General features: G+C 42.8%; 1 protein-coding gene across 4 annotated transcripts in view; it reads left to right on the forward strand.

Moving 5' to 3' along the window:
* Nucleotides 1-25,519, forward strand: part of YWHAE (tyrosine 3-monooxygenase/tryptophan 5-monooxygenase activation protein epsilon) — a 51,947-nt gene extending 26,428 nt beyond the window's left edge. The window contains exons 2-8 of one of the 4 annotated variants that reach the window (XM_078372495.1): nucleotides 6,365-6,397; nucleotides 10,678-10,877; nucleotides 15,591-15,697; nucleotides 16,279-16,485; nucleotides 17,370-17,506; nucleotides 21,612-21,658; nucleotides 24,581-25,519. In XM_078372495.1, the coding sequence (XP_078228621.1) occupies nucleotides 10,680-10,877; nucleotides 15,591-15,697; nucleotides 16,279-16,485; nucleotides 17,370-17,506; nucleotides 21,612-21,619 (657 nt within the window). In that variant the 5' untranslated portion in view covers nucleotides 6,365-6,397; nucleotides 10,678-10,679 and the 3' untranslated portion in view covers nucleotides 21,620-21,658; nucleotides 24,581-25,519. The remainder of the gene's footprint in view (nucleotides 1-6,364; nucleotides 6,398-10,677; nucleotides 10,878-15,590; nucleotides 15,698-16,278; nucleotides 16,486-17,369; nucleotides 17,507-21,611; nucleotides 21,659-24,580) is intronic. The other 3 variants (XM_008996386.3, XM_008996385.5, XM_002747823.7) reach the window with 3 other exon arrangements.

The following is a 25,519-nucleotide window of genomic DNA, read 5'->3' on the forward strand; positions in this document are numbered from 1 at the left end:
GTTGCCCAGGGTGGAGTGTAGTGGCATGATGATAGCTTGCCATAACCTCGGACTCCTGGGCTCAAGTGATCTTCCTGTCTCAGCCTCTGGAGTAACTGGGACTACAGGTGTGAGCCACACTCCCAGTTCTGACTGAACCTTCTTATATCAGTGCTTGATGGCATGCCCTTTTTTCCCCTTGCTTGGTATGATTGCTTTTACTGTTCTTGGCCTGGAGAATTTGTTTCTGTAAGCACTTCGGTTGGAAAGGCATTGAAGTGTGATGGCTAAAAGCTCAGGCTCTTGTTAGATTATCTGAATTTGAATTTGGGTTTTACCATTGTGTGACTTCAGGAACACTATTCTTAGCTTCATTTTTCTGCCTTTAAAATCAAGATTGGGGGCCAGGTATGGTGGCTGATACCTATAATCCCAGCACTTTGGGAGGCCAGGGCGGGCGGAACACAAAGTCAGGAGTTCAAGACCAGACTGGCCAACATGGTGAAACCGCATCTCTACTAAAAAATACAAAAATTAGCTGGGCATGGTGCCTTGGCCTGTAATCCCAGCTACTTGGGAGGCTGAGGTAGGAGAATTGCTTGAACTGGGACCTGGACTTGGAAGGCAGAGGTTGCAGTGAGCTGAGATGGTGTCACTGCATTCCATCCTGGGCTACAGAGTGAGACTCCATCTCAAAAAAAAAAAAAAAAAAGCCGGGCGCGGAGGCTCAAGCCTATAATCCCAGCACTTTTGGAGGCTGAGGCGGGTGGATCACGAGGTCAAGAGATGGAGACTATCCTGGTCAACAAGGTGAAACACCATCTCTACTAAAAATACAAAAAAAGTTAGCTGGGCATGGTGGTGCGTGCCTGTAATCCCAGCTACTCGGGAGGCTGAGGCAGGAGAATTGCCTGAACCCAGGAGGCGGAGGTTGCGGTGAGCCGAGATTGTGCCATTGCACTCCAGCCTGGGTAACGAGCAAAACTCCGCCTCAAAAAAAAAAAGTCAGAATTAGGGCAGGGTGTGTTGGCTCATGCCTATAATCCCATCACTTTGGGAGTCCAAGGTGGGAGTGTCACCTGAGGTTAGGAGTTTGAGACCAGCCTGGCCAACATGGTACAACTCTCTCTCTACTAAAAATACAAATATTAGCTGGGCACAGTGGCAGACACCTCTAGTCCTAGCTCCTAGGGATGCTGGGGCAGGAGAATCACCTGAACCTAGGAGGTGGAGGTTGGATTGAGATTGTACTTCAGCCTGGGCAACAGAGCAAGACTGGGTCTCACAAAAAAAAGAAGTTAGTTATGACGCTGTATGCTTTGGTAAGAGGTTCATTAATGCTGTCAGCCAGTACAGAACCTGCTCATTTTTCCCATGACAGATTCTGAAGTTTGCTTTTTTCCTAACCCTGAATTTGATTAGGAGCTGTACAATTGTGCCTTGTGACTGGTCAGTCTGATAGACAGAGACCTTTAGATAGGCAGACTGTTTCTTTTGTGATTTTTATATTCTGTCTTTATAAGAAACTGTTGAAGCTCAGCAGAAACTTGTTTTACTACCTGGCAGGGACAGTCTTGGGAAAATCAAATGTCCTGGGCTGTTGTAAAGATATTAGAGGTATGAAAGTAAGCTTTTTGTTTTCAGGAGTCTGAGGTGGGTGGATTGCTTGAGGCCAGGAGTGACTAGCCTGGGCAACATAGCAAGACTCCTGTCTCTTTAAGAGAAAAGCATAAAGAAAGTAAACTTTAAGGAGAGGGGTTAACCTGTAAGTGGAAAAAAAGTGTGTTTTGAGCAGGAATAAACCATGTTTTATTTTATTTATGTCTTTAGAGACAGAGTCTCACTCTCCCAGGCTAGAGTGGAGTGGTGCCATCTCAGTTCACTGCAACCTTCGCCTCATGGGTTAAGTGATTCTCCTGCCTCAGCCTCTTGAGTGGCTGGGACTGCAGGTCCCCTCCACCATGCCTGGCTAATTTTTATATTTTTAGTAGAGATGGGGTTTCACCATATTGGCCAGTCTGCTCTCGAACTCCTAACCTCGTGATCCACCCACCTCAGCCTCCCAAAGTGCTAGGATTACAGACATGAGCCACCGCACCCGGCTCCCATTTTATTTTTAAATGAAAGTACTGTTGAAACTTGGTCTCGCTATGTTGTCTAGGCTGGCCTTGAACCTCTCAATCCTCTTGCTTTACAGGTAGCTGGGTCTATAGGCAGATGCTACCCATACCTGGATCTAAACCACATTTTCATATGTGAAACTTGTCTCTCTGGTAGTGTCATTGAAACAAGTTATTTTCCTCCATTGTTACAGACAGCAAATGAAGGGATCCTGGTGCAGATGATTTAAATAAATACTCAAATCTGAGGCAGTGCGATTAAATCAAAGCACAGCTCAAGTCAGATGGCCTGAATTGTATAGCCCTTTGAGTTTGTGATCTTGAGCAAGTTTAACCTTCATGGTCTTTATTATAGGGAGTTATCCTAAAATGGAATAATACTGGCAGCTACTTCAGAGGTCTGTTAAGAAGATTAAATGCATTAATACATGCAAAGCATTTGGAACAGTGCTTAGTTTAGGATGGGGTGTTTTATTTGTCAAGTAGTTTGTTGGATGAATGCATAAATAACTTGAACACAACCAAGAACCAAACCTAAATTAAAACGTCAAGATGAAAATTTTTTTTTTTGGAAGGAGTCTTGCTCTGTTGCTCAGGTTGGAGTGTAATGGCGCGATCTTGTCTCACTGCAACCTCTGCCTCCCAGGTTGAAGCGATTCTTCTGTCTCAGCCTCCCAAGTAGCTGGGACTACAGGCGTGTACCGTCAGACTTGGCTAATTTTTGCAATTTTAGTAGAGACACGGTTTCCCGTGTTAGCCAAGATCGTCTCCATCTCCTGACCTCATGATCCACTCGCCTTGGCCTCCCAAAGTGCTGGGATTACAGGTGTGGGGCACCGCCCCAGGCCTACGAAAATCTTTTGCGTCTACTAGCAGCAGCAAATTGGGTGTCCCAGACGCAACCTGGGTCTGGGATATTACCATACAATAAAGGGAAGCTTACTGGAACTAAACACACTTAACCATATTTGATGAACTTGTGAGGATTATGTTTTTAGAGTTTATACAACTGTGGGTTTTTTTTTTTTTTTTTTTGAGATGGAGTTTCACTCTTGTTGCCCAGGCTGGAGTGCAGTGGCGTGATCTTGGTTCACTGCAACCCCCGCCTCTCGGATTCAAGCGATACTCCTGCCTCAGCCTTCCAAGTAGCAGGGATTACAGTCACCTGCCACCAAGGCCTGGCCGAGTTTTGTAGTTTGAGTAGAGATGGGGTTTCACTATGTTGGTCAGGCTTGAGTCACTGCACTGAGCTGATTCCTTAATCTTTGAAGGAGTGGTGTGCTTAGTAATGTGCACCTGTAGTCCCAGTTACTTGGGAGGCTGAGGCAGGAGGATCACTTGAGGCCAGGAGTTGAAAGCTATCATGTGCTATAATATGGGCCTGTCAGTAGCCTCTGCACTACATACAGCCTGGGCAACAGAGGGAGACCATGTCTCTTGAAGCAAAGTGTCTCCTGACTCAGACTACTTCTAAATCTACTACCTTAAGGGATGGTGAGGGTGGGGGGTATTAAGAGGAGTCAGTGGGATTTTAAAAATGAACAACTCCTACATATCAATAATTAAAAGACAATTAAATATTTGGCAAAGTATCCGAAAGAGAACATACACAGAAGACTCATAAGCACATGAAAAGATGTTCAACGTTTAGTTATCAAGGAAATGCAAATCAAAACCACAGTGAGATGCAGCTTCACACCCACTAGGATGACTAGTTTAAAGAAAAACTGACAAGTGCTCCTGAGGATATGGCCAAATTAGAACCCTGCATTGCTGGTAGGAATGTAAAAGTGGTGCCGGTACTGTGGAAAAGTCTGGCATGTCCTTCCTCAAAGAGTTAGTTACCATATGATCCTGAAGTTCCTCCTAGGCGCGTGCTCAAGGGAACTGAAAGCACATTCATACAGAAAGTTAGAAGAATGTTCCTAGCAGCATTGTTGATAATAGTCCAAAAGGGGAAACAACCCAGATGTTCGTTAATAAATGGATTTTTTTTTTTTTTTTTGAGATGGAGTTTCAGTTTTGTTGCCTAGGCTGGAGTGCAGTGGGGTGATGAGAAAGCGAAAACAGCCTTCTTGCTGATAGGGAGAAAGTTTTAGTGGTCTGAATAGATCAAACCTGCTACACTATTCACTTAAGCCAAAGCCTAATTCAGACCAACTCTCTAACTCTTTTCAAATCTAAGAAAGCTGAGAGAAATGAGAAAGCTACAGATATGAAGCTGTAAGTTGGCAGCTTTTTCTTTTCCTTTCCTTTTCTTTCTTTTTTCTTTTGAGATGGAACCTTGCTTTGTTGCCCAGGCTGGAGTGCAATGGCACAATCTTGGCTCACTGCAACCTCTGCCTCCCGGGTTCAAACAATCTGCTGCCTCAACCTCCCTAGTAGCTGGGATTACTGGTGCATGCCACCATGCTTGGTTAATTTTTGTAATTTTAGTAGAGATGGGGTTTTGCCATGTTGGCTAGGCTGGTCTCGAACTCCTGACCTCGTGATCTGACCTCCTCAGCCTCCCAAAGTGCAGGGAATACAGGTGTAAGCCACTGTGCCTGGCCAATTCTCTCTTTTTCACACATGGACACCCCATACACACGGTCACCCAAGATCCCTGATGGAGTTGTGTAAGGAGAGCAATGTTGTTTTTATTCCTGATAACACAGCATTCATTCTGTAACTCATGAATCAAGGTGTACTTTTCAGCTTTCACGGTTTGCTCTTAAGAATTTTTCTGGGTGTGGTAGCTCCTGTCTGTAATCCCAGCACTTTGGGAAGCCTAGGTGGGGAGGTTGCTTATGTCCAGGAGTTCCAGACTAGGTTGGGCAGCATAGTAATACCCCATCTCTAAAAAGGTTGTTTTTTTTTTTTTTGAGGTGGAATCTTGCTGTTGTCACCCAGGCTGGAGTGCAGTGGCGTGACATCAGCTCACTGCAAACTCCGCCTCCTGGGTTCAAGCAGTTTGCCTCAGTCTCCTGAGTAGCTGGGATTATAGTCACCCACCACTATGCCTGGCTAATTTTTTATGTTTTTAGTAAGACAGGGTTTCACCATGTTGGCCCAGCTGGTCTCAAACTCCTGACCTCAGGTGATCTGTCCCCCTCAGCCTCCCAAAGTGCTGGGATTACAGGCGTGAGCCACAGCACCTGGCAAAAGGATTCTCAAAAAGATTTTTTAAATAATCTAGTGGGTGTAGTTATGTGTACCTGTAGTCCAAGGAGGCAGAGGCAGGAGTTTGAGGCTGCTATATGAGTTATGAACCGGCTACTGCACTCCAGTCGGGTTACTAAGTGAGACCCTGCTGGTAAAAGAAGAAAAAAATTGACCCTGATGATGTGAAATCTCATGCTAAAAAAACTTCAACAGATGAAGACTGGCTTGTTATAGATGAGCAAAGAAGGTGGTTTCTTGAGATGAAATCAAATCCTGGTAAAGATACTGCAAATATTGTTAAAATGATAAAAGATGTAGAATGTATTACATTAACTCAGTTGATAAAACAACTGAGGCTTGAGAGGATTCACTGTAATCTTGAATCCTGTAATATTGAATTTCTGGCTGAGCGCAGTGGCTCAGGTCTGTAATCCTAGCACTTTGGGTGGCTGACACGGGCAGATCACCTGAGGTCAGGAGTTTGAGACCAGCCTCACCAGCATGGTGAAACCCCGTCTCTATTAAAAATACAGAAATTAAAACAAAACAAAACAAAAAATAGAGAAATCAGCCAGGTGTGGTGGTGCCCACTTGTAATCTCAGCTACTGGAGAGACTGAGGCATAAGAATTGCTTGAATTCTGGAGGTGGAGTCTGCAGTGAGCTGAGATCGTGCCACTGCCTGGATGACAGAGGAAGACTTTGTCTCAAAAATAAATAAATAACAAAAGTTTTTCTGTGGGTAGTAAATGCTGGTTGGATTTACTACCCACAGATGCTACGGAGAAGTCATGCAGGAAAGGAGAAGCCCATCAGTGTGGCTGACTTCATTTTCTTGCCACAACTACTCCAGCCTTCAGCAGCCATCACCCTAGTCAGTCAGTAGCCATCAGCATCAAGGCAGAACCTTTCCACCAGCTGAGTATTACAACTTGCTGAAGGCTCAGAAGAGAATTAGTATTTTTTTTAGCAATAAAGTTTTTTTAAATTAAGGTATGTGTATTGTTTAGACATGCTGTTACACACTTAATAGACTACAGTGTAGTTTAAAGATAACGTTTTATGCACTGGGAAACACAAAAATTAATGTGACTTGCTTTATTGCAATATTTTTTTTTGCAGTGCTCTGGAACTGAACCCGCAGTGTCTTCCAAGGTATGCCGGTACCTGAAATGTGCATAAGAGACAAGTCTGTAGAGGTGGAAAGTAGATCGGTGGTTGACTCGGGCTGGGGCTTGGGTAAATGTGAAGTGATTGTTAATGGATTTGGGGCTTTTCTTTTTGAAGCGATGAAAATTTAAAATGATGATGATGGCAGAATTCTGTGAATATACTGAAAACTGTTGCATGGTACACTTTATTTTTTTGGAGATGGAGTCTCGCTCTGTCACACAGGCTAGGGTGGTGCGTCTCAGACCTGGGAGGTTTACTGCAACCTCCGTCTCCTGGGTTCAAGTGATTCTACTGCCTCAGCCTCGTAGCTGGGATTACAGGTGCCTGCCACCACGCCCGGTTCATTTTTGTATATTTAGTAGAGACGGGATTTTGTCTTGTTGGCCAGGCTGGTCTTGAACTCCCAACCTCAGGTGATCCACCCGCCTTGGCCTTCCAAAGTGCAGGCATTACAGGCCTGAGCCACCATGCCCGGCCAAGTGGTACACTTTAAGTGGGTGAATTGTATATAAGTAAAGCTGTTTTTAAATAAAGGGTAACTGCTGCTTTTGTAATATTATGACACCGTCTTCTGTGCTACATTGTTTTGTGCATACCTAAAAATGAAGGCACTTATGCTTGAATCTGGAACACTAGACTATCACTGAGTGTATTCAGTATTTCCCCTTGCATTATAAAAAGTCTTGTTGAAATTTTGTAAAGCACAGAAATGTGAAGAAAATTAAATCATAATAATATTTGATACGTAATTGTTAAATTTTTGGTAGTATTGGACATCTGTGCATAGTTTTTCTGTATGTAATACTGTAAAGCCTTACAATTAAAAGAATTAATGGTACTGATTTTTGTGTAGGTGGGTTACTTTTGATTTGCTTTATAATCAATTTACAAAGTTTAATTACAGGTTCACCTCTGATTTGTGTTTGATCAATTACATACAGGTAAAGCTATTGTTTTGGGTTTTTTTGTTTTGTTTTTGAGATTGAGTCTCACTCTGTTGCCAGGCTGGAGTGCAGTGGCATGATCTCGGCTCACTGCAGCATCTGACTCTTGATTTCAAGCGAATCTCCTGATTCTGCCTCCCAAGTAGCTGGGATTACAAGCATGCGCCACCATGCCTAGCTAATTTTTGTATTTTTAGTAGAGATGGGGTTTCACCATGTTGGCCAGGGTGGTCTCAATCTCTTGACCTTATGATCTGCCTGCCTTGGTTTTTCAAAGTGCTGGGATTACAGGCGTGAGTCACTGCACCCGGCCAAGTAAAGCTATTATTAAATGAAGGGATGACTGCTGCTTCTGTAATTTTATCGCACAATTCTCTGTGCATTGTTTTGTGTATATTTAAAATGAAGGCAGTTATACTTGAATCTGGAACGATAGACTATCATTGGAACAGTAGACTATTACTAGTTTATTTTAAGAATAAACTAGTATGGAAGTGAGGTTACTTACTCCACTGCTTCTAAATTTAGCCTGTTTCATGACTGTGGTTTACAAAACAAAATTCGGCATGTTTCAGATGAATGCTTTCAGACTCCTACAAATGAAAGAATTAGTGTTTTGTTTTTTTTTTTTGTTTTTTTTTAAAGTACAGAGTCTTGCTCTTTCACCCAGGCTGGAGTGCAGTGGTACCATCTCGGCTCACTGTAACCTCTGCCTCCCAGATTCAAGCCGATTGTCTTGCCTCAGTCTCCTGAGTAGGTGGGATTACAGGCGCATGTCACCACACCTGGCTGATTTTTTTTTTCTTCTGTTTTTAGGAGAGAGAGGGTTTCACCATGTTGGCCAGGCTGGTCTTGAACTCCTGACCTCAGGTGATCTGCCCTTGGCCTCCTAAAGTGCTGGGATTATGGGCACGAGCCACTGTACTTCGCCCAATTTAGTAGTGTTTTATGAAGTCACCATCTCTCTCTTTCTCTCTCTCTCTTAAAATTATACTTTAAGTTCTGGGGCATGTGCAGAACTTGCTGGGTTGTTGCATAGGTACACACATGCCATGGCGGTTTGCTGCCACCATCCCCACCCCCCACCATCAGGCATTTCTCCCATTTCCCCTCCCCAAGTCACCATCTCTTACACATATCAGTTAAGATATGCTTATGGTTAGGGTGATAGTGAATGCTAAGGATGTTATTTAAATGCAGATTCTTTTTTTATTTTTAATCTGTTTTCTTTTTTTTTTTTTTTCTGAGATGGAGTTTCGCTCTTGTTACCCAGGCTGGAGTGCAGTGGCGCGATCTCGGCTCACCGCAATCTCCACCTCCTGGGTTCAGGCAATTCTCCTGCCTCAGCCTACTGAGTAGCTGGGATTACAGGCACACGCCAACATGCCCAGCTGATTTTTTTGTATTTTTAGTAGAGACGGGGTTTTACCATGTTGACCAGGATGGTCTCCGATCCCTTGACCTTGTGATCCACCGCGCCCGGCCCTATTTTTAATCTGTATTATCAGACGGAGTCTCACTCTGTCACCTAGGGTGGCATACAGTGGCGCTATTTCAGCGCACTGCAACCTCTGCCTCCTATGTTCAAGTGGTTCTGCCTGAGCTTCTTAAGTAGCCGGGATTACAGGCATGTACCACCACATGTAGCTAATTTTTGTATTGTTAGTAGAGACGTTTTCAGCATGGTCGCCAGGCTGGTCTTAAACTCGTGACTTCAAATGATCCGCTTGCCTCGGCCTTTAGTTTTTCTGGGATTACAGGCATGAGCTTCTGTGTCCAGCCCGTCTTTGTTTTTATTTTATTTTAGAGATGTAGTATTGCTCTGTCAGGCTGGTGTGCACTGGTGCGATCTCGGCTCTACAGCCTCCACTTAGGTTGATCTCAAACTCCTGGGCTCAAGTGATCCACTCCAACCTCTACTTCCTGGGTCCAAGCGATTCTTCTGCATCAGCCTCCTGAGTAGCTGGGACTACAGTTGTGTACCTCCACACCCAGCTAATTTTTATGTTTTTATTAGAGACAGAGTTTTACCATGTTGGCCAGGGTGTTCTTGATCTCCTGACCTCTTGATCTGTCTGCCTGGGCCTCCCAGAGTGATGAGATTACAGGCATGAGGCACTGCGCCTGGCCTATTTTATTTTATTTTAGAAGGAGTCTTGTTCTGTGACCCAAGCTGGAGTGCAGTGGTGTGAGCTCGGCTCACTGTAATCCCTGCCTCCGTGGTTCAAGCAATTCTTCTGTCTCAGCCTCCCAAGTAGTTGGGATTATAGGCATGTGCCACCACGCCCGGCTAATTTTTGTATTTTCAGTAGAGACAGGGTTTCTCCGTGTTGGCCAGGATGGTCTCAGTGTCCTTACCTGATCTGTCCACCTCAGCACCCCAAAGCGCTGGGGTTACAGGTGTGAACCACTGCACCTAGCCTCTGTTTTTATTTTTTAGAGATAGGGTCTCACTCTGTTGCCCAGGCTGGTCTTGAACTCCTGCACTCAAGTGATTCTCCTGTCTCGCTTTCCAAAATGCTAGGATTACAAGTATGAGTACTCCTGGCCTAAAATGCAGTCCTGAGTTTCAATAACCACAGAGTTAAAGATGGGTAATGTTGGCAAGCCATGTGGCAATAACGGCATCAAAAATACAGTTTTTATTATTCAGTTTCTATTTCTTGTACTGTTTGTGGCTCTTTGCATTGACATGCTGTTGTATTAACTGTATTTCTCTATGCTTGGTATATATTCCGTGGCTTTTCTGGGCCCCTTTCTTTGCTTGCCACCTAGTGGTAACAATTAGGAGTCATCAGAAGTCACCTATGAAGGAACTTCATAGGAGGAAGGACAGAAAACATCCAGTTTGTGTTTGTGGCTAACCATATTTTCTGTTTATTTTTGCTGTATGAATGAATTTGCCTTCCTTTCGTTTTTTTCTTTTTGAAATACTGTTTTTGCATTTATTTGTAAGCAATACGTTTTAGAACCTGCAAATTCTTAGTCTTCCTTTTAATTGGCAGCTTATTTATTTTGCTGGAAAATGATTAGGTGTACCTAATTACTTTATGTAATGAGAGGTGCTTTCAGACCACAGTGAATTGCATGAGGTAGTGTATGAAGTCTTCCTGATTCCATAGAGCTTACATTCTGGATTCTCTGTATTGGCTCCTGGTTTCTTTTACATGTTTTTGGTTTGTTACACATACTAGTTTTAATGATTATGAAATTATTTAAAAAATTTTTTTCCTGTGGCTTGACACAAAAACCTACTTTGAAAGGATATGTTAACAAAACTTCAGATTTCTAAGATCTGACTTTCCTTTTCTTATCTAGAAATGGTGGAGTCAATGAAGAAGGTAGCAGGGATGGATGTGGAGCTGACAGTTGAAGAAAGAAACCTCCTATCTGTTGCATATAAGAATGTGATTGGAGCCAGAAGAGCCTCCTGGAGAATAATCAGCAGCATTGAACAGAAAGAAGAAAACAAGGGAGGAGAAGACAAGCTAAAAATGATTCGGGAGTATCGGCAAATGGTGCGATTGTTGTGCAGTGAGGGCTACCTGTGGTACTGCACACTAAGAGATTGAGAGTAATAGAGACTCTGTTTATATTACTTGTATTACAGTATGTTATAACGGTTCTGTTATTAATCTTTGTGCCTAGTTTATAAACTCAGCTTTTTCACGGGTATGTATGTATAGGACAAAACAGTATTTATTAGGTTTGCTATTAACCATGGTTTCAGTACATCCACGGGTGGGTCTCAGAATGGATCCATCTCGGATAAGGGGGAACTATTGTATTTTCAAGTGAAATGATGAGTGTTGGGTTAATTTATCCCATTCCTCTTTTTTTTTTTTGAGACAGTGTCACCCTTGTTGCCCCAGCTGGAGTACAATGGCGCAGTCTCAGCTCACTGCAACCTCTGCCTCCAGGGTTGAGGTGATTCTCCTGCCTCAGCCTCTGGAGTACCTGTGGCTGCAGGCATGCACCACCATGCCCAGCTACTTTTTTTTGTTCGTTTGTTTCTAGTAGAGATGGGTTTTACCGTTGGTCAGGCTGGTCTCGAACTCCTGACCTCAGGTGATCTACCTGCCTCGACCTCCCAGAGTGCTGGGATTACAGGCGTGAGCCACCGCTCCCGGCCTCATTCCTGTTTTTATTGAAAGACTCAGTTTCTATATCCAGTCTTGTAGTTTTTAATCTTCAACGTCTATACAACAAATTATTTTGAGGAAGGGAGTGGTGGTTATTGTGAATATGTCCTAATTTTTGCTTTTTTTTTTTTTTTTCTTTGAGACGGAGTTTCGCTCTTGTTACCCAGGCTGGAGTGCAATGGCGCAATCTCGGCTCACCGCAACCTCCGCCTCCTGGGTTCAGGCAATTCTACTTCCTCAGCCTCCTGAGTAGCTGGGATTACAGGCACGCGCCACCGTGCCCAGCTAATTTTTTGTATTTTTAGTAGAGACGGGTTTTACCATGTTTACCAGGATGGTCTCGATCTCTTGACCTCATGATTCACCCGCCTCGGCCTCCCAAAGTGCTGGGATTACAGGCGTGAGCCACCGCGCCCGGCCTAATTTTTGCTCTTAATTCCTATAGTTTTAGAAAATGTCTCCAAGGAAAGGGGACTTGTTTCTTTTCAGTGTCTGGCTGAGGTCTCGGGCTTGGACCTGTCATTTACTTGGCTGTGGTTATCAGCATTTTAGGTCACGGCCTTGGGCACACAATTACATTGTAGTAGACATTTTATATCTTAGTGGATTTTTGTCTTATATGGATTTGGCTACAGAATATTGCAGGGCAGAGGTGAACAACTTTTTCTTCTGGAAGCTTCAGAGGGTTGTTGTTCAGTTTTGAGCACTGTGCAACCAGACAACAGATGTAATTTTTGTTCTGGCAACTGAAAGTCTTCATTTACTACCAGAAATGATGCTTCATTGTAACTTCAGTATTTGTGTTTCTCTTGTGTGCCACACAATTTGTTTATGTAGTTTAGTTTGGATACAAAGATGAAATACATAATTACTATTCTCATGGAGGCTGAGGTGGTTTTTTTTTTTTTTTTTTGAGACTGAGTTTTGCTCTTGTTACCTAGGCTGGAGTGTAGGCTGGAGTGCAATGGCAGGATCTCGGCTCACCGCAACCTCTACCTCCTGGGTTCAGGCAGTTCTCCTGCCTCAGCCTCCTGAGTAGCTGGGATTACAGGCACGCGCCACCATGGCCAGCTAATTTTTTTGTACTTTTAGTTGATACGGGGTTTTACCATGTTGACCAGGATGGTCTCGATCTCTTGACTTCGTGATCCACCTGCCTTGGCTTCCCAAAGTACTGGGATTACAGATGTGAGCCACCGCGCCTCGCCTTTTTTTTTTTTTGAAAGGGACTTTCATTCTTGTTGTACAGGCTGGAAGGCAGTGGTGTGATCTCTGCTCACCGCAGCCTTCATCTCATGGGTTCAAATGATTCTCCTACCTCAGCCTCCTGAGTACCTGGGATTACAGGTGCCTGCCACCAGTCCTGGATAATTTCCATATTTTTAGAAGAGGCAGGGTTTCACCATGTTGGTTGGCCAGGCTGGCATTGAACTCCTGACCACCTCAGGTGATCCACCTGCCTAGGCCTCCCAAAGTGCTGGAATGAGAGGCATGAACCACTGCGTCTGGCTTGGTCATTGTTTTTTGTTGTTGTTTGTTTTTTTAAACAGAATAGAACATATCAGAGTGGGACACTGTAAGAATAATTATTTAATGAAGTTATTTTACACATCGTGTGTGTGTGTGTGTATATACACGTGTAGGTCTTGTTCAAAAAAAGTTTAATAGCCATTACTCTAATGCAACGGTTTTCAATTAGAGGTGATTTTGTCCTTCAGAGGATGTTTGACAGTGTCTAGGGAGATTGTCACTGCATGGAGGGTGCTCCTGCATCTGGTGGGGTGGAGACTGGGTTGCTGCTTACCATGCTGCTATGCACAGCACAGTCCCCATAGCAAAGAGTGATTCTGCCCAAACTGCTGGGAGCGCTGCTTTTTGAAACTGATTGTGGTGGAAGAGACAGGCACCTAAGCACATAAAAGAGAGTAGGGCGGGAATTACAGGGCAGGTTGAAAGTGAGCGTGGCTTGGAGTAGGAAAGGTGGGGGAACCACACTTAGTGACTCACCAGCTCTACCGGGCACTGAACTATTTTTATTATTTATATTTGTGCTAGGTAGTATTTGAAATCTTTAAAATGGCACTGGAAAGGGAGTGGAAGTATTATCCCAACCCATGAATGCACAAACAAGGGTTTTTAGTGTTTAACATAACTGAGGTCACATATAAAGTTGTGAGCTAGGCCTGGGCATAGTGGCTCATGGCTGTAACCCCAGTACTTGCGGAGACAGTGGCAAGAGGCTTGCTTCAGCCCAGTAGTGGGCAAAAAAGTGAGGCCTTATCTTTAAAAATAAAGTTGTAAGCTGGTATTGATGTGTTAACCACTACCCTGAAATATGTGGGTCAAAGAATTTGGATGGTCAGTAGACAAGTTTCATGTCCCAGAGGAATGAGGAAATGAGAAAGTTGAAAGTGCTGAAGAAAGAAGCCCACGAGCTGTGTTGTGGGATTTGGGCTAGCTAGGAGAGGAAGCGGGAAGTGAGAGAAGACATGGAAAGTTCAAGAGTCTGATGTCTTAGATGAGATACGTGCACTTAAAAAGAAGGAAAACGTTTAAAAAAAAAAATCAGATTTCTTGATGAGTCCCTGAACAGAAATAAGAAGGAAGGAAATTGAACAGGAAGCATGGGCCAAGAGTGGAGTGTTTTCAATTCAGACTTGTAGTGTGGAGCAGCACGGTCAGGGTATGGACAAGTACGAGTCTTGGAGTCTGTTGCATGGAACACGGCCACACCACACCTTGGTATGATCTCAGGTATTGCATAGGTTGGCTGTAGAGACTCAGCGAATGTGGGAGAAGGGCGTAGAGATCTAGTGATGACAGAAACTGAGAAATGGAACATACAATTAGCTTGTTGAGGAGAAAGGGTTTAAGAGTAATAGGAAAGCAGTCATTTAATATGTGAGGAGCTTAGGAGAACTTAGAAATCTTCCTTGTCCTTGCCGGGCGTGGTGGCTCACACCTGTAATCTTAGCACCTTGGGAGGCTGAGGCAGGTGGATCACCTGAGGTCAGGAGTTGGAAACCAGCCTCAACAACATGGAGAAAGCCCATCTCTACTAAAAATACAGAATTGGCCTGGCGTGGTTGGCGCATGCCTGTAATCCCAGCTGCTCAGGAGGCTGAGGCAGGAGAATTGCTTGAACCTGGGAGGTGGAGGTTGCAGTGAGCCAAGATCACGCCATTGTACTTTACTCTGGGCAACAAGAGTGAAACTTCATCTCTGGGCGGGGGAAAAAAAGGAAAATCTTCCTTCTATAACAGTCTCTATTGGAACCAAGCCATCAGCATCAGGGAGGTGGTTTATTCAGAAAATAGTTGTTTTGCTTGGGATAAGGATGCGATTATACAAGAAAAAGTCAGAATGTTTTACAGTGGAAAGGTGATTCCAGGGGCATAAGAGGAACTTCATGAAAGGCTAAGCAGTAGTACCATGTGTTAACAGAAAGTAGAAAGCAAGCTGGATGTGTACGCATAGAGGTGGTGTATGCTTTCAGCAGCATCAGTGGATAGAGATGGGTGGCAATAGTTACTTAAGTAGATAGGTTTTTGGTGTCTTAACTAGTTATGGATCTCTGCCATTAAAGGAATTGCCTGTGGAATGTTGTTAGGAGTGTGACTGTTGAAATCCAAACTGCCTGCATTTAAATTTTAATTCTGCTTCTTGCAACCTGCCTGGGTTCAAATCCTAGGTTTGTTCATTAAATTATTTTAAGTTGATCTTGGAGCAGTGTCTTACGTTGCTACCTTGTGAAAGAAGCATCAGTGTTCAGCTTTGGTCACTGGTAATTCTATAGCTGGACTGTGAAGGGGGTGTGGGGGCTGGCATATGTGCAATGTGTGTGCCGTGTGTGTGTGTGTGCAATAATTAATAGCATGCAGAAAGGAAAAGATACTTTGAATAACTTACAGGCAGCTTTTCTCTGCTTCTGTGTCAAGAGGGAAAAGGGAGTTTGAAGAGGAAAGCTAATTCTTTTTAATACTAAGCTCTTTTCCTGAAAACCAGAGATAGATAGAATGTTTGTAATAATTTGTTGAATTTCTAGACTTAAACAATCTGATTAAAAAAAATTTTCTTTTGTTTTTTCAGGTTGAGACTGAGCTAAAGTTAATCTGCTGTGACATTCTGGATGTACTGGACAAACACCTCATTCCAGCAGCTAACACTGGCGAGTCCAAGGTTTTCTATTATAAAATGTAGGTTTTATACTAGAAGGGAAAATGTAAGATTGAAATTGGTCTTTAATTATAACTTTTTTCTATGTAGGTTTTCAACTTTTTGTTAAGATTAATTGCTTAATGTTAGAAAGATACCTAATGTTGGAATAAAAAGATGGTCAGGCTATTAAAATGTATTCGCTTTTGCTTTTGTGAGACATCTCATTCTCTTCCTCTAAACAGCATACATTTCACAGTGCTTAGTGTTTCATTTAGAAATTTTACTTTCTGATTAATATACTGTCATGCCATTCCTTGGTACAACTTGCTTAATTCTAGTCTATCGGGTTAATTTTGTTGATTTTTTTTTTTTTTTAGAGGTGCCTCAGTTAATCTTCTTGAGATTTTTTTGCTTATATTTAGTAATGTGAAATGTCTAAGGTAAAAAACAAAACAAAGTTATTCCTGAGAGTGTTTAAAATTACTGAAGTACACCTGCTAGTTGTTACATATATTTTTGTCACATAATTTCATATAATTTAGAACAGTTTTATTTTCCTTTAAAAATCATTGTTACCTGGTTTAATTTTTTTTTTTTTTTAATTTTGGTTCTGTTTTAGGAAAGGGGACTACCACAGGTATCTGGCAGAGTTTGCCACAGGGAATGACAGAAAGGAGGCTGCAGAGAACAGCCTTGTGGCCTATAAAGCTGCCAGTGATATCGCAATGACAGAACTTCCACCAACGCATCCTATTCGCTTAGGTCTTGCTCTCAATTTTTCTGTATTCTACTACGAAATTCTTAATTCCCCTGACCGTGCCTGCAGGTAAGTTGTGGGGAAGAGCAAAAGCTCTCAGCATGAATGTTCAGGGTAGCTGTTTGGGCTTTCCTATTGTTTCTGGGCCCTGCCTTTATAGACTCGGCTGAGTACTTCTGGCTCTTACTGAAACTACTTTGGATAGTATTGAAACAGACCTCTCAACCTACTAGCATAGTTGTCAGGAGAAGTATTCTGATGTGGGATAGTTTTGTTGTTGGTAGATAGAAAATGTTAAAATGAGGAGAGGAATTGTAATTGTTTTTATTTTTGTATATTAGTTTTCAGTCTTTTTTTCTGTTGACTGGAACTTGGAGATTTTTTTTGGTGATGATTTAGGATGGAATTTGTTCACTATATTTTATTAGTCGATATATTTATTATAGCATATCAGTAGCAGGCTTAAAGCATAGGAAGAAGAAGTAGTGCTCCACATACCTTTTTTTTTTTTTTTTTTTTTTTTTTGAGATGGAGTCTTACTCTGTCGCCAGGCCGGAGTGCAGTGGCGCAATCTCAGCTCACTGCAACCTTTGCCTGGGTTCAAGTAATTCTCCCACCTCAGCCTCCTGAGTAGCTGGGACCACAGGCGCGTGCCACCACGCCCGGCTAATTTTTGTATTTTTAGTAGAGACGGTGTTTCACCATGGCCAGGATGGTCTCGATCTCTTGACCTCGTGATCGCCCACCTTGGCCTCCCAAAGTGCTGGGATTACAGGCGTGAGCCACCGTGCCCAGCCCCACATATCTTTAAGTTAATTTTTATTATTGTGTTTGCTTTTTTTTATATCACTGTCACTTACACACTGGAATAACTGTAAAAAAGATTGTTGTCTGTCATTTCTAATTTTGATTTGGGACTTAATTTTTATAATACATTTATTTAAATACTCTAGGTTGGCAAAAGCAGCTTTTGATGATGCAATTGCAGAACTGGATACGCTGAGCGAAGAAAGCTATAAGGACTCTACACTTATCATGCAGTTGTTACGTGATAATCTGACACTATGGACTTCAGACATGCAGGGTGACGGTAAGGAAACAACCTCAAGGAAAACAGACATCTCTTTGAGTTTCAGGCTGTGGTTTTAAATTCCTTGGGATGTCTTGACATCAAACTACAATTTAGACTCACTGTCTGCCTTCTAAACTGAGATTTTAACTAGTGCCTCTGTAGGAAATGGTACTAAAGTACTGTGCTCCATTTCTGGAAACTTTTACCTCATCCTTTACACTGTTTCAAGTATGGTGAAACCCCGTCTCTACTGCAAATACAAAAATTGGCCGGGCATGGTGGCAGGTCCTGTAGTCTCAGCCACTTGGGAAACTGAGGCAGGAGACTCGCTTGAACCCGGGAGGGTGGAGTTTGTAGTGAGCTGAGATTGCACCACTGCGCTCCAGACTGGGCAACAGAGCGAGGCTCTGTCTCGGGGAAAAAAAAAAGCCTGGTGCAGTCCCTGATACAGATATCTATCTATCTATCTATCTATCTGTCTGTCTGTCTATATCTATCTATCTATCTATCTATCTATATATTTATTTATTGAGATAGAGTGCAATGGTGCTACCTCTGCTCACTGCAACCTCTACCTCCCAGGTTCAAGTGATTGTTCTGCCTCAGCCTCCCGAGTAGCTGGGATTACAGGCATGTGCCAGCACATCCAGCTAAATTTTGTATTTGTTTTTTTGTAGAGACAGGGTTTCACCTTATTGGCCAGGCTGATCTGGAGTGCCCAGCTATTTCTATTTTTAGAGATTTTCAGGCCGGGCATGGTGGCTCACGCCTGTAATCCCAGCACTTGGGAGGCCAAGACAGGCGAATCACAAGGTCAGTAGTTCAAGACCAGCCTGGCCAACATGATGAAACCCTGTCTCTATTAAAAATAAAAAAAATTAGCTTTAATCCCAGCTACTTGGGAGGCTGAGACAGGAGAATCACTTGAACCCCAGAGGTGGAGGTTGCAGTGAGCTGAGATCACGGCACTGCATTCCAGCCTGGGCAGCAGAATGAGACTCTGTCTCTCAATAAAATAAAAGTTTTCATTGCAAACACTTTAACTAGAGTAGTTTACTAAACTTAATCGTGATGTTGAGTATGTGGGTGTTTAAACATTGTTACATTTGTTGATTTTAAAGGAAATTTTGCTGTGTCTCTAAAGAATCATTTTTATCCCTGGTAGATTGTTAAGCAGGGGTGGAGAAGAGGACAAATGAGTGTGATATGAGCATTATAAGATATTTTTAGATTTGCTTTTGGTGGTGGGTAGGGGGTTAGAAACAAAGTTTATTGTCCGTTTTAGCTGCCATTCCTTTAAGAATGTTTTTTACAACCGGGTGCAGTGGCTCATGCCTATAATCCCAGCACTCTGGGAAGCCAAGGCGGGTGGATCATGAGGTCTGTAGATTGAGACCATCCTGGACAACACGATGAAACCCTGTTTCTACGAAAAATACAAAAATTAGCTTGGTGTGGTGGCGCCGCACCTGCAGTCCCAGCTACTCGAGGGTGAAGCATGAGATTTGCTTGAACTTGGCAGGTGGAGGTTGCAGTGAGCTGAGATACCACTGTACTCCAGCCTGGTGCCTGGTGACAAAGCGAGACTGTATCTCAAAAAAGAAGGTTTCTTAGGCTGAAACATACATTGCATGCTTGACGCTAGCTGTAGTTCTGTTGGTGAAACCACTTACTGCATTGTCTTTGGAAGTGTTACACTTTCTGAAAATGCCTCTGAAAGTGGACGTGTATGTTTCTTTGAAAGGAGCAGATCAGATTTGTAAGTTTTGGGTTATGATATTAAGTGAGAATTAGGTGACTCCGCTTTTAACGCTCATTGGCTGTATGACATGCTTAGGATTTGATTAGATGAGGATTGGCGTGAGATATGTGATATGTAGGACCTGCTCAAACACTTCCAGCAATGTCAGAGGGAGCCACAGAACACTTCTCAACATGGCATTTCAGGCACCTGCTACCAGCCGTACCAGCCCTTGGGACTCAAAACCAATTCACCAACTCTGAACAATGGGTTCTAGCTTTAAAATTCTGTTCTAGGCCGGTTGCAGTGGCTCATGCCTGTAATCCCAGCACTTTGGGAGGCCAAAGTAGGAGGATTACTTGAGCGTAGGAGTTCAAGACTAGCCTTGAAACAGGGCAACATAGTAAGACCCTGTTTTTAAAAAAAAAAAGAAAAAAAAGGCCAGGCACAGTGGCATGCGCATGTAATTCCAGCTACTTGGGAGGCTGAGACGAGAATTGCTTGAATCTGGGAGGCGGAGGTTGCAGTGAGCTGAGATTGCACCACTGCACTGTGGGGGGGCAGAGCAAGACTTTGTCTCAAAAGAACAAAAATAGCCAGGTGTGGCAACGAATGCTACTCCGACAGCTGAGATTCAGGGATCTTGAAGCTGCAATGAACCTTGATGGTGCTGCTGCACTCCATCTTGGATGACTGAGCAAGATGCCATGTCTTACCAGAAAAATAAATCTGTTTTTAACAACAGCTATGAAGGAGAATGGCCAAACAGCTCTGGACTCCTAACAGTCACCCCCACTCAGAGACTAGTATCTCTCTGCCTGTTTGAGAGCCTGGAAGGAAAGCGTGTGGAGAATTTGGGAAGCAGGATTGACCTCAGGAAATCATGTCCCTGTCACCTCAGGGACATGTTTTTGAGAGTAGGGGTAAGGGTAATAAAGGTGACCTGGCATTTTTTTTTTTTAATTTAATAAAAACATTGGATGTCAACTGATAACCAAATTAGATTACAAAATGAAATGGTTTATGGTAAGTAGTGCTTCTGTAGCTCATCATCACTGCTAACCAGTAGGTGATTAATCAAAGTAGACTACTTGTCTGTCCACATACAGAACTAAAGATAACCCTTATTCTTGGAAGTACAGTTTTAGGAAATGGATCATCTTAAAATAGGGTAATACCTTTACAATTTCTTTTCTTTTTTGAGATGGAGTCTCGCACTGTCACCTGGACTGGAGTGCAGTGGCACTATCTTGGCTTACTGCAACCTCTGCCTTTTGGGTTCAAGCGATTCTCCCGCCTCAGCCTCCTGAGTAGCTGGGATTGCAGGTGCCTGCCACCACACCCAGCTAATTTTGTTGTATTTTTAGAAGAGAATGGGGTATTCACCATGTTGGCCAGGCTGGTCTCAAACTCCTGACCTTGTGATTCACCCACCTTGGCCTCCCAGAGTGCTGGGATTACAGGTGCGAGCCACCATGCCTGGCCTTGGCAGTTTCTTTAAATCTACAGAATTCATTTGTATTCAGTTCCTTGTTTAGTCTGTAAATCAAACAGCTGATAAAAGTTTGGCTAAGCAGACTCATTTTCATTTAATATTTATTAAATGAAATATTTTTATTGATGTAATGTTTCAAGTCATGAAATGGTTCAACAATGAAAAATTTAGGTAGTCTATTGACATTCTGATACAACTAACAAACTCCAAATACACTAACAGATGTGAGTACAGAGAAATTGTTCATCTGTTTGAGAGGCTGGATTTGTCAAAAAATAATAGCATTACATTTTTTGTTTGTTTCTGAGACTGCATCTCGCTCTTACTGCCCAGGCTGGGGTGCAGTGATGCGATCTTGGCTCACTGCACCCTATGCTGCCGCTACTGTGTGCACCCTTCCACAACCCTTCATCCCCCAGTTTAAAATGATTCTCCTGCCCCAGCCTTCTGAGTAGCTTGGTCTGCAGGCACATGCCACCAGGCCTGGCCGGGCTTTGGTTTTTTTCTTTGAGACAGTCTTGCTTTTGTTGCCCAGGGTGGAGTGCAGTGGTGCAATCTTGGCTCACTGTAACCTCTGCCTCCCGGGTTCAAGCGATTCTCCTGCCTCAGCCTTCTAAGTAGCTGGAATTAGAGGCGTGCACCACCATCCAAGGAACTCTTTTTTTTCCCTATCTGTACCTTTCAAGAGGATATTCTTACATCCTCCTCAGAGTAAAAGGGAGGAGGAATAGACATTGTTTTTTAGAGTGAAGTTTATAGGAAGTAAAAAGTCCCAAGTCTGGCTCCTTTATCATTGACTCTTTCCTTTGTCCTGCTCTGTTGGTTTACTTTTCTTGTAATGTTGCCTTCATATGATTGCTCTCCCTTCCTTTTTCCTTGCAATATAGATTCCTAATGGAAAACCCAACTCTCCCCTTCCTAAACGCTCCACTTTGTAAGTCATGATCATGGCTCAGTGAATTCTGCTTTCGGTTTGGTTCTTCACTAATCATGCTTGCGTCTTTCCATCCTGTTGCTCACAAACTGCCTGACCACCTTCCAGGGCGCCTTTTATGGACTGCTCCTCCTGCCTACTTGTGGTTGGGTGTGATGATGTATATGGCAAAGATATTTTTATGCCAAAGTTATGTGGAACTTTTACAAATCGCATGGTTGCTTACTAGTGAGTTGTGTTCTAGTGTTTTAAGTATATTTTGGCAGTGGTTTGCTGTTAATGAGAGTGAATGTTCCTATCATGTTTCCTAAGTTTGAATACGTTATTGTCATTTAAAGAACAGTTGGATGCCTGTCAGTTCTTTCATCCGTAAGCCATGTTTTTTGTTTTTGCCTTTGCATATTATTTCCTGTATTACTAAGATCTTTATGTATCTTAAGTAGTTTTTAAATTAAAAATATAAAAAATTTTTTTGAGACAAAGTTTTGAGCTTGTTGCCCAGATTGCAGTGCAATGGTGCAATCTTGGGTTACCACAGCCTCCGCCTCCTGGGTTCAAGCGGTTCTCCTGCCTCAGCCTCCTGAGTAGGTAGGATTACAGGCATACTCCACCATGCCTGGATAATTTTGTATTTTTAGTAGAGATGGGGTTTCTCCATGTTGGGTCAGGCTGGGTTGGAACTCCTGACCTCAGGTAATCTGCATGTTTCGGCCTCCAAAGTGGTGGGATTACAGGTGTGAGCCAACGCACCTGGCCAGTTTTTTAAAGATGGTCTTAAAATTAAAAAAAAAAAAGACGGTCTTGCTGTGTCGCCCAGCCTGGAGTGCAGTAGCATTCAAAGCTCACTGCAACTAGAACTCCACCTTAGCCCCCCAAGTAGCTGGGACTGTAGACATGTGACCCCATGTTCAGCCTATATAGTTTTTTTACTTTTATTTTTATTTATGTATTTATTATTTATTTACTTTTTGAGATGGAGTCTCACTGTCACCCAGACTGGAGTCTAGTAGCACAACCTCTGCCTCCTGGGTTCAAGCAATTCTCCTGCCTCAGCCTCTCGAGTAGCTGGGACTACAGGGATATGCCATCGTGGCTAATTTGTGTGTGTGTGTGTGTGTGTGTGTGTGTGTGTGTGATGGAGTTTCACTCTTGTTACCCAGGCTGGAGTGCAAAGGTGTGATCTCGGCTCACCGCAACCTCCACCTCTCAGGTTCAAGCAATTCTTCTGCCTCAGCCTCTCGAGTAGCTGGGACTATAGGTGTGCACCACCATGCCCTAATGTTTTACTGTTTTTAGTTGAGACGGGGTTTCACTGTGTTGACCAGGATGGTCTCGATCTCTTGACCTCGTGATCCACCTTCCTTGGCCTCCCAAAGTGCTGGAATTATAGGCGTGAGCCACCATGCCTGGCCTTTTTTTTTTTTTTGAGGTGGAGATGGGGTTTCACTGTGTTAGCCAGGATGGTCTTATCTCCTGACTTTTTGATCTGCCCGCCTTGGCCTTCCAAAGTGCTGGAATTACATACAGCATGAGCCACCGTGCCTGGCCCGGCCTTTTATTTTTTATAGAGACAGAGCTTCACTGTGTTGCTCAGGCTCTCAGGGTTTTTTTTTTTTTTTTTTTTTTTTTTTTAACAGTTTTCAAAAGTTCTAAAAGGCAAGAGTGAATTTCTGTGGATTTTGCTGGTCCCAGCTTTTAGGCTCTTTAAGACACTTAACAGGACTGCATAGAGGCTTTTTCAGCATGACCGTACTGTCTCCGTGCCAGATGTGGCAAGATCACCATTAGAAATGGAAATTACATGTGAAATGTCAGTGTCAAACATTTCCATCACAGAAAAAAACTACCTTTACTGAAACCTTCATGCTGTAACAACATTTATCATTTTTGGATAAATGTTTTAGGCTGGTTAAAGCTGTCCTCAGTGTAAAAATGCCTCCTGTTTGTAGGCAGCTAGTCTGGGGATACTCGTCCATCCTAATGAAATAATTTAACAGCATTAGGAATGGATGGTCATCTGAGCGCTTAAGATTGTTAGGTTTATTGATTTTTTATTTATTTTGATTCAAACTGGTTAACTATGTAGGAATTATAGGTGGTTTGTTTAAAGTACCAGAGAATATAACTTACCCGTTACATTATTTTTAAGGGAAAAGTCTGCATGCTTCTTTATTTTGGCTGACTTGTTTAATGCTTACTAATAGGTAGATGACCTTCCAGTGAATAGTCTGGCTTCCTGTTGCATGTTGTAATGCAGATGAAACTCCCCAGGGTAATCATCCTGTTGAAAGGGAAAAAAGCATGAGCGAAGTGTCCAAATGCTGTTCTTTAATAACCTCAGTGGTCTGGTTTACTTTGAGCATGCTGTGTTTCCCTGAAGGAAAATCTGATTACAGTTTGGTGTATCTGGCTAAGATACAAAAGGTGAAATATTCATTCACAACAGCCGAGCATCCCACAATAAAATACTGTAGAACTTCTTGGGAACATTTTATTGCCCAGTTAACCATGTTGAAGCATTTCTGATAATTAGCTTGTGGGTAAATAAGATTTTGAAAGAAGTTTGCAAAATACTCTTGATTCTTGAAGAGGTGAGGCAAGATGTATGTGGAAGCTTGAACATCATTTTAGTAAGATGGTTTTCTTGGCTATGTACTTGAAGGGCTCACTTAGCATAAAGGCATTGAGTCTAACTGCACATCAGTTTTTTGCCTTTTATTGACCTATATTTTCAGGACCACGATCCCTTCTTGGTTTAGGCATGTCAGGTGTCAGGGATGATGGTCCTTTGCCTGTCTGTGTTTAATACAGTTGTAACAAATACAAGGAGTTTTATGCTTGGAATGACACCTTTGTTTGTGCCTACCAAAGCTTCATGTAGTCAGTATGAAATAATTAACTGTCTTCTTTTTTTTTAAACAGGTGAAGAGCAGAATAAAGAAGCGCTGCAGGATGCGGAAGACGAAAATCAGTGAGACATAAAAGCCAACAAGAGAAACCATCTCTGACAACCCTACACCTCCCCTCCCCACCCCTTGGAAACTCCCCACTGTCACTGAGAACCACCAAATCTGACTTTACATTTGGTCTCAGAATTTAGGTTCCTGCCCTGGTTTTTTTTTTTTTTTTTTTTTTTAAAGTTTTCAAAAGTTCTAAAAGGCAAGAGTGAATTTCTGTGGATTTTGCTGGTCCCAGCTTTTAGGTTCTTTAAGACACTAACAGGACTGCATAGAGGCTTTTCAGCATGACCATACTGTCTCCGTGCCAGATATGGCAAGATCACCATTAGAAATGGAAATTACATGTGAAAGCCGTTAGACTTGTAGCTGGTGCAGGCATCTAAGAGAGGTTAATCACAATGTAGAGGCAGAGGTGGGATCACTTTTCATTTTTCTAATTGTTTCAACTGTATTTTATACCAGTGTTTGAAAGTAATTGGGTGTTAGCTTGATATGGTTCAGGTTGTTTGGGGAGGGAGTTTGTTGTAATGGTTTTACTGTAAAAAGTGTTTGAAGCTCTGCTGAAATGTTGCTGAAAAGCATGGTGCTGGTAACAGTTCAACAATCCGTGGCTGCTCATTCTTGCCTACTTGACTCTCCCACTGAAGCAGGTTAGCGTTGGAGGTGGTGTGGAAAAGCCTGCATGCCTGTTCAATTCTTTGTTTCTCCTCCTCCCCCCTCCCCTCCCTCAGTCCTCCTCTCCTCCGCTCGCTCAGCCTCTTTTGTTCAGTATGTGTAACTTGAAGCTAATTTGTACTACTGGATATCTGACTGGAGCCACAGATACAGAATCTGTATTGTTCTTACTGAAACACAGCATGGATTAACATTAAACTTAAATAAAACAAACCTAAATTAAAAA

This window comes from Callithrix jacchus, chromosome 5 (genome assembly GCF_049354715.1).
Source record: "Callithrix jacchus isolate 240 chromosome 5, calJac240_pri, whole genome shotgun sequence".
NCBI classification, from domain to species: Eukaryota; Metazoa; Chordata; class Mammalia; order Primates; family Cebidae; genus Callithrix; species Callithrix jacchus.